This window comes from Abramis brama, assembly GCF_963993115.1.
Source record: "Abramis brama genome assembly, chromosome: 20".
In the NCBI taxonomy this organism is placed as follows: Eukaryota; Metazoa; Chordata; class Actinopteri; order Cypriniformes; family Leuciscidae; genus Abramis; species Abramis brama.
Genome location: NC_139982.1, coordinates 20,657,552 through 20,675,687, shown reverse-complemented (window position 1 = coordinate 20,675,687; position 18,136 = coordinate 20,657,552). Strand labels below are relative to the sequence as shown.

Sequence of the window (18,136 nt, the reverse complement as noted above, 5' to 3'; positions counted from 1 at the left end):
GCAACATGGCTTTTTTATACATTAGCCTAAAAAGTAGTATTAATGCATATAAATAAATATTTTTGTCCATGTGATAAACATTTTTATTATTATTGCATTAAACATTTTGAATCTAATTGGTTAAGGCTGTTTTGTTGAAATGATGCTTTATGTAATAAAAAAAACTTAAGTAATATATTAATATAGTGACTTATTGAATATCTTCTGAAGCCTTACAAATGTCTTCTTTTTTTTTTTTTTTTTGCTATATCATCCAGCACTTGTCTAAAAATGTTCATTTCCTCTGTGGTTTTGTTCTGTTCAGGCTGTTAAGAGGCCCGGGCTTCAGGCTACTCCGACACGGATGCCGGTGGTGATTACACAGACGGTTCGTACTCAAGGTAAGCTAGAGACTTAATGAGCTTAGAGACCATTTTAAACACACCAAAGGAAAGTGATTGAGGCTTAAGTATTCCTTTTTCATGCAAGAGTCTAAAAGAAATACCCCAGAATAATTACAAGTTTTATTGCAGGTGCTGTTGGGACACACTTGCAAGTGAGGAACCCCATGAGTGTGGCTTTTCAAGCATCAGCCAATCAGAAACAGAAGCTAAATGACCCTGGGGGTGGGACTTTCAGGTAGGTTTTCTAAGAGTCCAGTAGGAGGCAGCATTTCTCTAGAATTGTTAGTTATTTCAATGGGTGCAGACATAATTTGAGAATGTAAAAATGGGTGTGATGGAATGGTCATGTTCATGACTATATATTATTGTAAAGAAAATAGAATAATTTAAAAAAGATTCAGTAAAGCTTTGAAATGCGTTTGGTGTCAAACTCATTCCACAAGATTTGCTTACATATATAAATATATATAAAGCAGCTTAATTTATACATTTAATGCATAAATATAAAAAAGTGTGACACAGACAATGTAAATTACTAATTACAAAAGTCAGATTTTATCCAAGCACAAGATGTGATTAATTTTTTATTTTAATTTAAAAATATAAAACCCATTTTATTTTATTTTTTAAGTTCTTTCACAGTAATGGACTGTATATATAATACATGTAACATATTTTGTTAAAAATGTTTTGTATAATATAAAATATTTGAATATATAGTTTTATATGTATACATCATAATATACCTGTTTCATGCATGGTAAATCTCTTGTTTCTCCTCCATTTGTGTCTGCAGGGATGATGATGACATCAATGACGTGGCATCCATGGCTGGTGTGAACCTGAACGAGGAGAACGCCCGTATCTTGGCCACGGGTTCGGAGCTGGTGGGCACCCAGATCCGTTCCTGTAAGGACGAGGCCTTCCTTCCTGCCAGCCTGCTCCACAAACGTCTCCTGGAGACTGGTACAAAATAGCTCACCACCACAATACTCTCATGTACTGGAGCGGCAGTCTGGCAATGTGCTTGTCAGGATCAGTTTCTCCTGGCAGGTTTACAGTCATAAAGAGGTTTAGGCTGTACCGCCACTGTGTGGGCAGTTAATATTCTGTCTAATTACTGTATCAGTGTTGACTGACGTTGTTTGAGGGCGGATCTTTAAATGGGTGTGGGATTATGAATGGATTTAAACAAAAAGCTGATGAAAGCTGGCCCAATGAGACAGGAAAGATGTGTCACTCTTTTCAAAGCTTTATGATTCGGCTCCTTGATTTAAATACCATAGAGAAAAACTGCATTGCTAATAATTTTGGGCCAGATTAACAGTCAGGCATATGAATAGAAGGGATTTGCACAGTTTTATTTTATAATTTCAAAATCAAATAACTAGAGTAATGAGTGTTAAAGCAAAAAATGAGTGCGTTCTAGCAAAAAAGTTTGTGTGTGTGTGTGTGTATATATATGTACACACTATTATTGATAATTACTTCATACACATTTATATACACATTTATATATGACAAAACAGAAAATGTAGATAAAGTTTGTGGTAACTGTAATATATTATATAATTAATGGAAAATCTAGATTAGGTTTGTATTCTATTATAGTATTCATTTGTATTTTGAATTCACCTTTATTTTTATATTTTCAGTTTTTATTTGTTATGTGTTTGTCCTTTTTAATACTTTGTTTTTTTAAATACATTTCTATTTACTTTTAATTTGTTTTTAATTTCACCTTAAACTTATTTTATGTTTGTTGCCAAGGCTTTTATTTTTCATCTAACATTCAAATTTTATTTCAGCTTTATTTCAGTTAACGAGAATTAATTTTTAATAGTTTGAGTAGTTTATTAACAGTAATAACGCTGCTAGTTGAGTATTTAGTCACTGTGACCCACCTTAGACTTAAAAAGTAGAGATCCAATGATTAGTACTCTTCCAATCCCCTCTCCTTGATCTTCGCCTAAGACTAGTGCACTTTCTAGTGCACTTCCACTGGTCACTCACTTGCTAAGTCGGTCTAATGAGTGCCCCGTGTCCGAGCTTGAGGCGTCCCCGGGCTGTAGATGAATACTTTATAGGCCGTCTTCTGATGGCTCTCTGTTAGTTTGCTGTGTGCTGAAATGTGAGGTTGCCTCGGGCCTCTTCCCTGACAAGGTCACTTGAATGCACACTCCGAAAGTCCCTGCCTAAACGAACAATGCAAATTTCAAACACTAGATGGATTCAAATCTACTTACCTGTAGATTATTCAGAATTTTGCAAAGAGAATTTGAGCATGCTTTCCCCCATAATACCCGCAGCCATGTTGTTATGCTGTGGTGATGCAAGGTGATGCTGAGGCCTTCTAGGTTGATCATTTTTTGACAGTAAAGACTTTTATAATGTTACAAATAATTTATTTTTAAAATAAATGCTGTTCATTTTAACATCCCTATATAAAGCAGCACAACTGTTTTTAATATTGATAATAAGAAATGTTTCTTGAGCAGCAAATCAACATACTAGAATAATTAAATGGGGGAAAATGTGTATATCAACACCAAAAAGGGTCTATAATCAAGTTCAACCATCAATAATGTCTCATCAATAATTATTATTTAACCTTCACATAGATCACTTAAAGATATCCTTAAGAGCACGAAGAAACAGGAGACTGTCATGTAGAGATGAGGAAGGTCTCTGGCTCCCTTTTATCCAAAAAAGCACCCTCCATTATTGTATTTAAGCAAACTCTCTCTACCCCCGTGCGCTTGATTTAGCACACAGTGCATACCAATGAGTGCCCGCGGATATGTGCTATTACATGGAGCCCGGCTGTGGTTGTTATGCTGTCGCCAGGGGGTGGAGTGTGTTAAAAATGTAAATCTTCCTCCGGGGGAGTTATGCGTGTGTGTGTGTGTGTGTGTGTGTGTGTGTGATGATTTCAGCTTGATGGCTGGAGGAGGGAACGGGGAGGAGGTGCATTGCGCCACCTGCTGGATATGATGTGAAGTGAGTGTGTGGGTGTGACAGATGCTAAGTGTGGCAGTGAAGTGTTTACCAGTTAAATTAGGTCATATCACGAGGCAGGTTTGAGAAGGGAAAATAATAATACTTGTCTTTTAATTGGTTTAACGCTCCAGGCCCAAAGAATCGCTTTTCTTCACTTTTGCTCTACCTTCTCGAGCAACTTTAACACCAAACTTTGTATCGTTTCAGCCAAGAAGTTCGGCGTGACAGAGGTGTCAATGGAGACGGTCACTCTCATTTCTCACGCCACTCAGTCCAGGCTGCGCTCCATGCTGGAGAAAGTCTCGGCCGTTGCGCAACACCGTGCCGACTCCTGCAAAGTAAGAACCAATACCTGAACCACTCACTCCAAAACTTCAAAGAGAAACCACAAACTGACTTTTCCCGCCGAACATTTCTCATTATATGTCCTTCATGCTGAAAATGTAACTCTTAATGTTAACCCTAACCAGAGTTTTGATCATGAGTCTAGATACACTAGTAAAAGTAGACTACACTAGACAATTTATATATGAAAACTTCTGCCTGTGATGATTGAATCATGTAAAAAGTACCAACCATTTTATTAATATATACAGTATATATACACGTATACACTTATATTAGGGGTGTAACGGTACACAGAGGTCCCTCGATTTTCGGGTCATGGTTCAATACGAGTTTGGTACGACAGGAAAAAGCAACAAAAAAACAGACAGTAGTGCAAGTTACAGTTTGTTCCACCTAACAGCATTTAGTCCCCCAGTTGGTACAGTACAACCTCTTTTAGTTTATTAGGCACTAATATATATATATATATATATAAAACACAACTTTTGGACCTCACTTTTAAATCACTAATTCAAAGTAAAAGCGAAAGTAAAAAATGTGCATCGTTATTTTACATTTCATTTTACTTTTGCTTTCGATTTAGCGGCAGTTGCTTGAATGGTGGGTTCATTATTATTCTTAATGAAAAACACAACAGCTAGAAAAACACTACTAACCCTTTGCAGGTTCCCTATTAGCATTGGGTTTAAAGCCAAAATATTGCCAAATAGGCGCTTTTACATTTTACTTTGAAACCAATTCTTCCGCCATGTCTTGTCAGTCAGCTCCTCACTCTCGTGATGAATGAAATCTGACTCCTGCTGCTTCTCTGTGCTGTGTCTCTCATTCAGCTCATGCTAAATTGAGCAGACACATTCAGGTTTTAATTTAATTGTAGTGTCTTGTTCTCTAACTAAGCAAAATTATTTTTATTACTATAAAAAAATCAAAGCGAAGGTGGCTGGGTGGAAAAAATCTTGCAGAAAATACAGTTTTATGTGATTCACCCTTAAATCTGATGGTTCACTTTGCTGGATATAGCAGATGATGACAAAATGAACGTGTTAAACAAGATAAATGGTGTATGCTTAATTTCACGATAAGTGTCATTAATCGCAATAAAAAAATTAAATCTATTGACAGCCCTAATTTTTTTATTCATTATTATTATTATTATTATTATTATTATTATTATTACTATTATATCTTAATATATGGTAGTTTTGTTAACCTTGTTATCATAGAAGATTGAATGTAATGCAGCTTGAAGAATAAAAAGTGAAAATCTAGACTTTAACTTTGTACTAAGTAGAAAAAGAATGTCGCAAAGAGGATATGGTGTCATGTTGTGATTTGTCCCGTTCTGATTTTGAAACAAACTGTTCGAAATGAGTAACTGGCACGGCTGTATGAAGTCAGCCTGTTGACATCAGCGAAAAACAAGCCAGACTTGAATGGAGACTGGATAAGTTGGCCCTGCGAGTGAGGCACAGCCTCAGCGCAAAAGAAAGCGTGCAAGAAGAGATGAGAAGAGCAGTGCCGTTCCCGCTGCTAATAGGCTGTAGCCTCAGATGTGCACAAAAATGTGAGGGTTCCTGCGTGTGTGTGTCGCTCTGCTTTGGTCCTCCACTGCGCCTCACGCAGCTCTTTTACCTGCAACGCTAGAGCAACTATCGCAGGAAAGAGAGTCGGGGTTGCCTTGCAGAAACACTGCGAAACGCACAATTATCCCATTAGCTCTGGGTGACCTACTAACTTCACTTTCATTTATGTACGAAAGGGAAAACAATGAAACTTTTGGCAAGCTGTGGAAAAGTTTGTTCACTCTTATAACAATGTAAAGGTGATGAACTTGTTGATGAGGAGTTTTGTTTTTTTGTTTCCCCAGGATGAGGAGCTGTACGATCAGGCGTCGGATGTGCGGACCCAGCTGAAGTTCTTTGAGCAGCTGGAGAAGATCGAGAAGCAGAGGAAAGATGACGAGGAACGGGAGCTACTAATGAAAGCCGCAAAAGTAGGTTTGAGTGATGCGGGAGTGGCCATCGACGCCAGTCTGCCCATCAGCGCCTTGCCAGTGTACGCTAGCTTTTCCTACACGCGTTGGCCACTGTTTAAAAGAAAACCGGTTGTGCTTTTAAGCCTCGGAGAGGAAAGACAGTGTTATTAAGACACAAGATTGCACTCTGCAGCTTCATACTGTAGCAAATTGCAGTAATGGCAAAGCCAGAGGGATTTATCCAGTCTCGAGTTGATTTGATTGTACTGTTGCCTGGACTGGAGTACATCAGGGGAAAGGGAATGAGTCTTCTGTTAGGGAGCGAGAGAGGATGTTTTAAATTTGCCTTGAAGTTGCTTTCTTTCTAAGGAAGTGACACTCTCACTCACAGAGTTTGTTGGGGAAAAATCATGTTATATGTAATGGATGAACCTTAAGGCATCACTACCTTTGCCTTTTTGGCACTAATCAAGTGAACGCTGCTTATAAATTAATCAAGACTACATGGCTTTTTAAAACTGCTATATAGCCAGACACAAGGATTAGGAGGAATTTTCTGGGTTCTAAACAAGTTAAGTGCTATCAGCAGGGATGGACTTATGTGGGGGGTTTTCGATATAAAATTTCTATATTTAAAATGCAGGGATGCACCGATATTGAAATTCTGCCTCGTACAGATAAGCTTAGCTGATCATTTTCAAGTTATATAACTTATAAAGGGACGGTATTAAAATGATGTACATTTTAAGTAAATTATAAAAATATAAATACATAATAAAATGTCAAAATAAATATATAAAATATTTAAATGCATATAAAAAATGTAATTATAAAAAAACCTGTAAAGCACTTAAAAATAAAATCAGTTTTAGATGCTACAAATTATTTTAGTTATGATAATTTAATGAACAGAATGAAAAATAGGTATTCGTGTTGAGATTTGATAAAATAATTTATTAGCGCTTTGAAAGATTAAAGTGAGTGTTAAAAGATGCAAAGGTAATTAAATGTAGACGAAATTAGCATGAATGATTAAATATCCAATATCAGCTGATGCTGGCAAATAAATAAATAAATCATATTGGTTAATAATTGCATTTTATTTTGAGGCAAGTCAAAATTATCAGATACTGCCGATATAATTTGTATTGAACATTTCCTTTAAAAATGGTTTGTTTCCAACTTTTAAAGTTGGAAACAAGTTAACCAATTAAGTTAACCAAAACTAATTAGCTCCCATCCCTGTATATAGATCTGTTCAGGAATTTTGTATTACCGATTTTAAATTCTGGCTGATATGATAGGCTGATAATTATTTCCATGTTATGGCAGATAACTGATAAATGGCCAATATTAAAATTCTATACTATTCTCTACATTTTTTTTTTTTTTTAAATGATTGTTCTAGATACTATAATTGAGGCATTGCAACATTATAACAATATGAAAAATGGATATTCATGTTAAGATTTGATTTATTACATTTAACAGATATTAAATTATTAGGTATTTAACTTTAAGTGTTAGATGACGGCAGAGGTAATCTAAATGTAAAAGTAGGGGAGTAATCGTGCATGAACAAATAAATATCAATTGATCAATACCATTAAATTAACCTAAAAAAAAAAAAACAATCTAATAGCGGCTGATAATGTAAACTCAGTTTTTGTGGGACAAGTCAAAATTATTGTCTGTGGTAATCGACTGCGTGTCACAGATGTTGCTGCTACAACTAGTACAACTAGTCAGAACATGTAATCTTCTTACTGGGATTTAAGTTAACCAAAACAATTCATTCCCATTCCTATAAATAGGTCTGTTCAGGAAATACATATTACTCGCACATCAGTTCCTAACTATTTCATTTGTGATGGTGACACTTGAGACTACATATAGATTCCAAAGCAGCAACAAACGGCTAGTAGCAACTTCCCAGCATGCATTGCTCTCCCTTGAAGTTTCACTCCTTAAGATTTGGTGGGGGTGTGACAATTTCCCACAGGAAAAGGACATCGCAACATGAAAGCAGAGGTAATTAGTTGACTTAAATGACAAATGCTGCTGATGACGCTGACAATGTCCCGCTCCAAAGCAACTCCCAGTGCAGCGCCGTCCCTATTCTAATTAATGCAGTCGGCTAATTGAGATGTCAGCCAGAAGATAATTGTTCTTATGTTGCTGTTGTTGGTCTCATTTAAGTACTGTTTGGGAATAAATTTGACCCATTTACATGCACATCACTGCGTAACAGCAGTTTGTCAACATGGTAGAATTATTAGACACGTCCTAATTGGAGACATTAATGTTTTCTCAATATACAGCAAAAGTTCAGGTAAATGTCAGGTTAAAGGACTAGTTCACAGAGGGGGGGAAAACCTTTGATTTACTTCAAATCCTTTCGTTCCAAATCAATTTTTTTCTTTTTTCTTTTGTGTGAACACAAATTTAGAGATTTTTTTACAACTGTTTCTTTGTTACCTTTTGATTGTTTTCTCAACAGATATTTCTACTCTAATATTCATATAAATGCTGGATATAATTTAAACCAGTCTATTTTAGTTCTAATGTTTCTCTTTGCTTGCAGAGTCGCTCGAGGCAGGAGGATCCCGAACAGGCCCGGCTTAAACAGAAAGCTAAAGAGGTGAGCTTTATGGAAGACTATTTAATAGTACTAATAAAAGTGCTCGACATACATTTTTCATGATTATGCCATTGCTATGACTTTGACATCATTTAGTCTGACATTGAGACAAATGGTCTTATACGTCTCCTAACAAGTTTATTACAGTATGGGGGAGAAGTCATCATTTTGCTCAGATGTCACACCGCTGCCATAATGAGTCTAATATGGGCTAATCTTTGGCTTGTGGGGGCATGACATGTCTGAGTTCTATGAATTTTTCATCAGGTTTAATGCCATTGAAAGCAAAAATACTTAAAGCAGATATTTTGAAGAATGGCCTGGTTGCTGTTTTCCATGCAGTAAGAACGAATTGGGCCTGGTGCTGTCAATCTTCATATGGATACTAAATCACCATAAAAGTATAAAAAAATGGTTCATACTCTATATTATAATACAATGATGTGCTAAATTCCAGGTCTTCTGAAGTCAACCAATAGCTTTGTGTGAGGAACAGACTGGTGGTGCACAAATATTAGGTTGATACCGATCAGCCGATAATTATTTGTATGAAATGCCCAATAGAGGATATATGGATAATGTTATGAATCTGTACGACTCTATTAAAGAAAATTAACACTGTAAAATCTATTACATGCACATAGCAACTCAGTCTTAAAGATGGTGACCCTCTTAAAGGGTAAAATTTTGCTCTAATCTTTCGCTATCCCTATATATAGTAGATATATATATATATATATATATATATATATATATATATATATATATATATATATATATATATATATATATATATATATATATATAAAGCTAGCATCACCCTGGTTCCCTCGACAAAAAACCCAACAGGATTTTTCCATTGACTTGGATTATTGCAGAAAATAACGTCTGTGACTAACAAAGGCTTATGATTATTTTACATTTTGTTCATCATGATAATCTTCGCAAATGAACAAATTCTATTTAAAGCGTAAATGCAATCGGTAGGAGTCAAAAGCTAAATGTAGGCTATTAAAGAACTACACCACGGTCACATGACTTGAACTTTCACGGAAAATGTTTTTAAACAGACACCATATATATATTAAATGCCCCATTTGGACTCGGCTTACTAAAAAAAGATTCCTCATTAACACTGTGAACAGCTTTCAGGCTGTAATTTTCATTGGATGCCAAGCTGGAACTTACTATTTTGGATACAGCAATTGGCCCATTTTTAGAAAAAGACATGTCTCTGTTGTCATATCCCCTCCCTTTCTGTAAATAAGCTTTTTACATACCATATGTCGCAATGTCACCATATGTTTCTGTTTGTATTGACAACTACTGTTGGATCTCATCCGTCAAAGAGGATTTTTTCTGAACCCCAGTGATCATTCAAAGCATGTTTTATTCAAATCTAGAGCCACATAGCCCATTGTCTCTCTGTTGCTGTGGATATATTGTTTGTTTCAGCACTCTGTTGTTTTTCTTACCTGAGGGCATATAGTTATGGAGAAAGAGAAGCACTTCTTGAAGCTTCTTTGGTCTTGCTGCATCTTCTTTTTTCAGATCACAGTATAGCTAACTAGACTAAAGAGAAACGCTGATACAGTTCTATATATTTATTTACATGATTCACCTCAAAGCAAGATTGCAGCTCCTCATCATTGTTGAAGCCCTGTCTTAAAGCCTAGACAGATTCCTCCTCCCTTCTCCGAACCCCTGATTTCTTACCTCGACTTACTACTGAAAGAAGACGTTGGAGTGGGACGTATACATATATATGTATATGTATGTGTGTATATAATATTATATAATAATTTTCATTATTTTCAATATTAAAATAACATTAAAAAATATATTTACATTACATTGAAATTACGTTATAGCTGGATAGTTTTTTTAATTAATATTTAATTATAATTTAAGTTTTATATATACACTGTGCTCACACACACTATATATGTATGTGTGTATATATATTTATATTATTATATATAAGTGTAATACTAATAAAATATACTTTTTCACTAAACATTCAAAAAATAAAAAAACAATAATGCTGTTAACCTTTAATTTGCAATAAATGCTTTAAATTATACAGCTATAACATGTTTTAGTATTGTAAATTGTTACATTTTTTAATTGTTAAAAACACTCCTCAAGGTGTTTGTTGTCAGCTATGATCATATTTTCACATATACATAATTTTTAACCGCACTGATTATATTGGCTGATTCATCATGTTGTTGAAGCCAATCAACAACTTAATTTTGCTGCCAAGATTTTCATAACTGCCCATGTTATATACATATTCTGATGCCACTGGCATGTGAAAACAGATTTTGGAAACTTGCTCTGCCGTCTTGTTTTCTTTGATTGTTGGCTCATTATCAAGGGTTTACTCCGCATGCTTCACCTTCTTAATAAGGTGTTCTGGAAGGTGATAAATCCTTCAAAACCTCCAGAGCCCAAAACTGCCACTCACTCGCTGAAAAACACTGCAGCTGATATTCAGCATATCAAAGACTCCTAGAATCATGCTGGAATTAGGATCAAGAATGCTTGTGTTTTCTCATGTCCTTGACTTCATCCAGCGCCCCTAATTGAACCGCTACACTCAGCATCAACCTGTGCTGTTATTAAGGTGTTTCTCTCAGGCGAGTCATTCTGGTGGGCCGGACTGCAGATAAGGATCAATAGAGATGGAGAGCAGCGCTGGCAGGCTCACTGTCTCTGCCTTTCTCTCTCGCCTGACCTTTGTAAATGATTATAGACTACAAGCATTTCTTTCTTCACTGCCTCCTGTCTCTCTGTCTCGCCAACAGACAGGTAAGGCAATTGAGAGAAAATGGCATTTCAACAAAACTAGTAGTTTCTAAACTCAGCCTTTTGGGCAAGTACATGTCAACATCACCTAAAAGTAATGTAACAAATATACAAAAGAAAAGTAGATTTTTCAACAAAAAAAAAAATATTATTATATATTTTATATTTAAATACATTTCTGTTTGAAATTTTGGGGTCAGTAAGATTTTTTTTTTTTTTTACAAGGATGGATTAAATTGATCAATAATGGCAGTAAAGACATTTATAATGTTACAAAATATTTCTGTAAAGTACATACTGTGTAGTAAGCAAGCAGTATGCTACTGTTCCGTTCTGAAACATAGCCGTAGTGTTGCAGCGCTTTTGATTTTAATGAGGTAATTGGAGAATCTTCAATCGGTATTCACAGTGCAACCGTGTTAAAGTTGAGCAGCAGGATTTGTGATTGAGGTCAGTCATTAAACAGTGATTATGTGCAGCTACAGAGCTCTGGATTACAGATGGCGTAACTAGGTTCCCCTTTCACTCCTCATCAAATAATCGAATATGAACGCAAGTCAGCGCTCTAGCTGCAGGCGGCAACACCAAACAGTGCCTGTCCTTCTAGAACCTTCCATTTAACACCCCAAGAGTGGCTGCATTGTGTCCATTCAGGGCCTTCTTACCTCGCATTACTTCAAATAGATTCACACACCATACCGTCTGCGTCTTTTATGTGTCCTCGGGCACATTCACCGTAGCTGTCAGGATCAGGTGAAAGTTCAGTGCACCAGATCACTGACATGCAGCAGTCGCACTGGGCATGTTTACGTGTCAGCTCGCTCTCTCCGGGGCATCCATGCGTGTGCATGCAATGTGCACAACTTCCCTTCCGATTAGCATAACCCTGACTTAATTAGCATGTAAACGTTGCCTTGAATTAGCGGTTTGTCAATTTCTCCCTCTTCATTATGTTATTTAGTTTGTATTTGTGAAAGGAGGGGCAGGCTGCGCAATTATTTGAACAAATTGTTTTTAGCAGCACAAGTGACAAATTCAGTCAATTAAAAGTAATATACATACACAATGAAAATCAGTCACTCTGTGCCTGATTTAGGAATATTGAATAGTCTTGTGTATTCTCACAGGTCCACCAAAAAGGCAAGTACCCCTTTATCATTTGAAACAAAACCAGAAATTTGTTCCTATTAAATTAAAATATACAAATATATTTAATTATTAATATATCACAATACAAGTCACTTTAAATTAAAATAAAAACAAAAAAGTGTGTGTGCGTTTTTTTATATAAAATATATATACACACACACACACACGTATATATACCCACTTAGTACATACACATGCATATATACAATTTTTAGTTTTTTTAATATGTATTATGAATATTAGACATTTTATGAAACAAAATGGTAACACAAATTGTAAGATTAATCACAGTTAGTTAGCTCTTAAGATATTGACAGCCCAGTATTTTAGTTTAAAATTTTCTTTTATTTATAGGTTTAACTTAACAAAATGAAACCATTTCCAGGTCCTCCTGGTATGGGAATCTCTTTTTGGAACGTCATCCGTCCTGTACCCCACCTCTAATGTTTAGTTCCCACATTTCCCCCACTTCACTTCATAACTCCTGTGGCCACTGCTGCTCAGTGAATGCACTTTCCAATAGGGCTGTCGATGACACACAAAACCGTTCTTGCTGCTAGTGTTTTTTTGCGAGTTCATGGCCGCAGTGGTGTGAGTGTCAGGGTGAGGAGAGGTGAGGACTCTCTCTGCAATCTGTGCCCAGCAGCACTCACTCCGAGCGGGGGAACAGAGGACGCGCTGCCCCCCCCCTCCTCATCCACCCCTCCCGGCATGGCTGGCTCTGTCACTGCCTGCTAGGGTGAGATGACTTTACCTGCGGGCTGTGCTTTTTGAAAATCGCTCGCTCTCTCATTCTCAAACACTCACTCACTTTCTCTCTCATTCCCTCGTGAAAAGAAATTGAATTAAGCACCCAGATATGGCAAAAGCTCTGAGTTATTTGCTGCATTGAAGCTGTGCATGATGTTCGGAGCTTCATTTGCTCTATAGAGCTCTTCAGGGCAGTTTGGAATGAATGTAAAATACACAGCATACAAATATTTGAAAATGATAGTTCAAGTAAAAGAATGTGATACACAGTAATACTTATTTGGGGACTTGTTTTTCACAGACCTAAACAATGCTTGTCTGTTTCGCATGAATTGTTATGATATATACCGTTCATGCAGTTGATATTGATTGAATGTTCTTGCCATTCAGATGCAGCAGCAGGAACTCGCCCAGATGAGACAGCGGGATGCCAACCTTACAGCCCTTGCTGCCATTGGACCCCGCAAGAAACGCAAGCTTGACTCTCCTGGGGCCTCAGCAGGTGCAGAGGTAAGACCCTTGGGCCCTTATTTATTTGGACCTCCAAACTAAGGTTCATTTGTGCCAATACTAAGTAGATTAAAGCATGTCAGCTCCTGAAATGCAATATGTTTCTCTCACAATTCTTTAAACCCAGCAAATGTTTAAAAAGCATTTAAGTTTAATGTAGACTGACAATGACCAGACACTTTTGCCATAAACCAAACTAACCAGCCTATGTGGTTCATATTACAAACATGAAATAGTAACATGAAATGGAATAAAGATTGTACAAGATTGTATTCTTATCTACTAAATGTCTTTTGAGCGAATGAACTACAAAGCACTGGTAATATTGTCAAAAAACTGGTAAAACAAAAATATTTTTGCTTTGCGAATCTGACTGTTGCACTCACAAGCTTATAATATATGGCCATAATAAATGCCCCAACCAGAGATATGCTTATTGGCTTTTTTGCTTGGGCAAAGCTTATTTGTGCTAATTTAGTAAATCATGCAAGTGTCATTTCAGTTCTATGTAAATAATGTGACTTCACATGCTGCAGCCCATGGCACATTATCAATAAGAGATGTGCCAGACAATATTGCACATAAACGATCATTACCACTATTAACATTAACAGTAGGGGCTGCCTTCTAATGACCCGCCACATGTTTTAGATCTTCTCTTTACTTGCACTGGAACAATCTGCTGCTGTGGAGGGCACTAAATGTCCCTTTATGGAGAGCATAAATAACCAAATAAAAGCATTATTTCTGCTCTATGAATGCACTGCCGACCTCTTTCACTATGGATTACCTTCATCCACCCACATAAAGCATAACCAAAACAGATCAGCAAACAGAACCAAACTTTGATTACACAACTTCATGCTTTCCCAGATGCCTTTTTTGGTGTCACAGGTAAGAGCGTTTGCGTCCAGAATGAAGGAAAGTAGATGTCTTCTCTCTTTGTTTTCATCCCATCATTTCTGTCTTTCACATTCAACTCAACGTTGCCTTCGGCAGTGCCTCCCCCAACATGTGCGCAGAAACTCGAGCACACACTGCCTCAGTGTGGAGCAAAGTGAATATGACTTTTCTAAAGGGGTCGGTCCTCGCCCAGAGGTCCATGGCTGGGCCTGCTCTGAAGGGTCCAGTCAGAGATTTCATCACAGCAATGTGCCTGAAGGGCAGCATGGCCCTGAGCGAGAGGCAGCCGTGTCATTATGGCTCCACTCATTCTTCCCCCACCCTCGTGTCCTGACAGCAAAATACCTCGTCCTTGCTCCCTGTTCGTTCTCTGCGAGCTTCCTGTGGTGTCGTTCTGCGGGGAACTTTGTCGGGGACATAGTGATAAAATACTCAAGTTCTTGTTTGCAGCGGTTGAGGAAAGGGCGCAGTTTTCTTCTTGGCCTTTGTCTGGCCTCGACGCCCTTGAGGCGGTTTGTTGTTTAATTGCTATTCCGTCTGTCTTTGGGTTGATGAAGCATTTAGGCCAGAGGGCAGGCCTGCAGGACTGCTCGAGGGTAGATTAGTCACAAGGGCAGGTGATGAGGACGTTTCTGAAGGGCGAGTTTTAGGGCACGCTGTAATAAAGGCCGCTGAGTTCCTGTGGGCCTGCATACCAGACTGAGCCTGGGGGCAGATCACACATGAGGGTTCAGAGTTGAGCTGTCCTAACATGGGCAGCCCATATTAACATGTTCATCTCAGTCCTGAGGCCAGGGGGATGAAGAGGATGACAGATTGAGAAACAGTCCATGTGGAAAAAGAGGAAGAGAAGATGTTTTCATATTACCTGGTGCACTTCTTGAACGATTATTTTATTTTTTTTGAAGATCAACATAATTCTTGACGCAAAACTAACTGTGAGCAACTTCTCGCCCCGCATGAGTTTCGTAAGTGTAACATGTTGGCTTTAACTTTCAGTTCGGTTTGTGAAAAGTGAGTGTTACACACCTTCATTGTGTTCTAAACCTTTTATGACTTTGTTCTCTGAAACAAAAATACAAATTGAAGATATGAATGCACCATTGATCAGTACTACAAACATTTTCTTATTGTGTCTGTGCACATCTTATATTATTACTACTATTATTATTTTTTTCAAGATCACCATGATTCTTGGCGTCCACTAACCACAAGCAAATTCTCAGCCCGCATGCATTCCGTAACATGATGGCTCTAACTTTCGGTTCAAGTCAAGAAAAGCGAGTATTGTGAGAAGGAAAAATGGAGACGAAAAGCAAGAAGAAATGTATCTCTCGTACAGAAAAGGAGAATGAATATACGGTTGCCCTTCCCTGCAGCAGAATTAACAGGCATCACATGGAAAACAATCTCAGCCCCGGCTATGAAAGAGAGGAGAGGGCCATTAAAAGCAGCCTGAAGGGATGGACTGGACCCAATATCACTAAAGCAAGCTCTCACTCACTGAAGTGAGGGCTCGCTCACAGGCAAAGAACCGTGCAGAGTTCTATAGCCACAATTAAAATCTCCCCCTCTGCCAGATCGGCCAGAGGGCAGAGACTGAATGGGGGGAGGGAGGGGGATGTGGGGGCAGACATGGAATACCAAAGGCAGATTGAAATGTGTAGCCAGTAATGAGCACTACCAAAGCATAGCTTTTTGCAGCAGCGGTCTAAAGTTTAAACATTACCAGTCATTGAACTGAGAGTGTGGTTGTTCTGAATGTGTCATTAAAGGGACCGTTCATTCAAAATATAACATCGTCATCATTTACTCCGCTTCATGTTGTTCTAAACCTGTATGACTTTCTATTCTGCAACAAAGACAAACTGCATATAGGGATGCACAATAGATCAGTAATTTATATATATATATATACAAAATTATTATTTTCAATTTTGACCTTGTAATTCTTGATCTTCCTAAATTGTTGTTTCTGGAAGTAATGACAGATCTCTCTCTATACATGTTCTCTAATTATGACAGATTTCTCGAAGTATGCCAGACTTCTCCAATCATTTAGTCAGCTTAAACTTTTTTTTTTTTTTAAATCAGCTGCAAGCTTGCATTCAGATCTGCCTTCAATTTAATCAGCAACTAATGGATAGAACCAATTCCCATCCTACTTTTTTATTTGTTGATTTGTTTTGTTCAGATGTATGTCACAATACGTAAGAAAAGATTTATTGTTATTTACGTTTCATTGCGACTTTAATCTTTAGAAAATTTCTAAATCAATATAAATTTTTCTTGAATTCACAATTGATTTGTTTTATTTTTTGTTTTCTAATTGTATTTAGACAAAATAGTAATAGAATTTTAATATCAGTGCATCCCTGATTGCATGGTGTCCAGAGCTCGTTTTCTATAATGGGCACTGACACTGTTAAACTTCCCACAAACTGTCTGTATGACTCGTGCACCATATTTCAAGCCGTCGTAAGCCATAGAATCTTTTTTTTTTTTTTTTTTCAGGTTTCCAGTAGGCTCCCATTTTCTGTCCCCTACATGCCTTAACCTTGTGCTTTATCTCTGTGGTTTGTTACCATTGTATAAAGTTGGATCATTAATATAAAATTCACACAGATTCTCTTGTTTCCTGTGGTAGATTTTGCCGGTTGATTGGAGCGCCAGTGTTTTTTTTTTTTTTTATGCACGGTGATGTGATGAGTCTTGTGTGCGCTATCTGTGGGTTATCTGCATGTGTTTTGACATGATAAGAAGGAGCATGAAGAGTCTGTTATCAGTTTGTAGGGGTTGCGCGGAAAAACATAATGCCAAAAATTGCCTCTTTCTGACCCCAGGCTATCATTGCAAGAAGTGGAAGGTCTTTGTTAGTGGTAAGGGCTTTGTAAGAGTGATGTGTTCTGTTTTTCTTAATTTTGTATTGATCAGTTCCTGCTTTGACAAGCATTTTTTCATCCAATATATTAAGGGAGGTTAAATTGGGTTTATTTGATCGACCCAGAAAAGTCTTAGTGTCAAACTGAAAAGGATTTTAAATTGGAGGGCTAGTTACAGAAAATTCAACTAAAGTCAGAAATAATGTTTGTTTTTGTTTTTGTTTTTGGAGACAGATTTTGCAGTGATGTCGTTGCAAATATTTTTGTGGTTTTATTACCCTAATTTATGCGTGAAATATGTATTTGTAGATCTGGGCATTACTGCTATATGATTAATTTCGGTAAATAAACAATGCTAATCTTTTTACGTTAATCACTTATAATTTTTTGTAGTAGAAATCTTGCTTAAAGACACAAGCAATGTGTAACACTTAATGGACTTACTGTTGTCTGTACAGGGAGTTGACAAAATATTTAGCTATGATCAAATGAAAAGCAGGGCCTCCAGAATATTTTCAGTCCTCCTTGGAATACTGTTATAAAAGTCTTTATGTGTGAGGAGTGGAATATTGCATCATTCTCCATGAGAAAAGTGCCTTGAAGGATGAAGGAGATGGAATTTTCTATTCCTACTGTGTGTTTGAGAACTTCACATGATGGTTTGGGTTTGCTGATGCTCAGATTGTGAACTTTGTGAGACCACAAATGCATTTGACCTTATCTTGGCTTAAAACGTATCATCAAACCATATACCTGTCTGGATGTAGGAGAAAAGAAGAAACAT

The 18,136-nt window shown here is 37.1% G+C and overlaps 1 protein-coding gene across 4 annotated transcripts in view; it reads left to right on the top strand.

Annotated features, from left to right (window-relative positions):
* Nucleotides 1-18,136, top strand: part of LOC311070342 (transcription initiation factor TFIID subunit 4) — a gene marked incomplete at its 5' end in the record, with an annotated part of 34,668 nt that overhangs the window by 5,276 nt on the left and 11,256 nt on the right. For all 4 annotated transcript variants that reach the window (XM_084094140.1, XM_084094139.1, XM_084094142.1 and 1 more), the window contains 7 exons: nt 305-380; nt 513-618; nt 1,180-1,349; nt 3,591-3,721; nt 5,599-5,724; nt 8,291-8,347; nt 13,448-13,567. In XM_084094140.1, the coding sequence (XP_083950266.1) occupies nt 305-380; nt 513-618; nt 1,180-1,349; nt 3,591-3,721; nt 5,599-5,724; nt 8,291-8,347; nt 13,448-13,567 (786 nt within the window). The remainder of the gene's footprint in view (nt 1-304; nt 381-512; nt 619-1,179; nt 1,350-3,590; nt 3,722-5,598; nt 5,725-8,290; nt 8,348-13,447; nt 13,568-18,136) is intronic.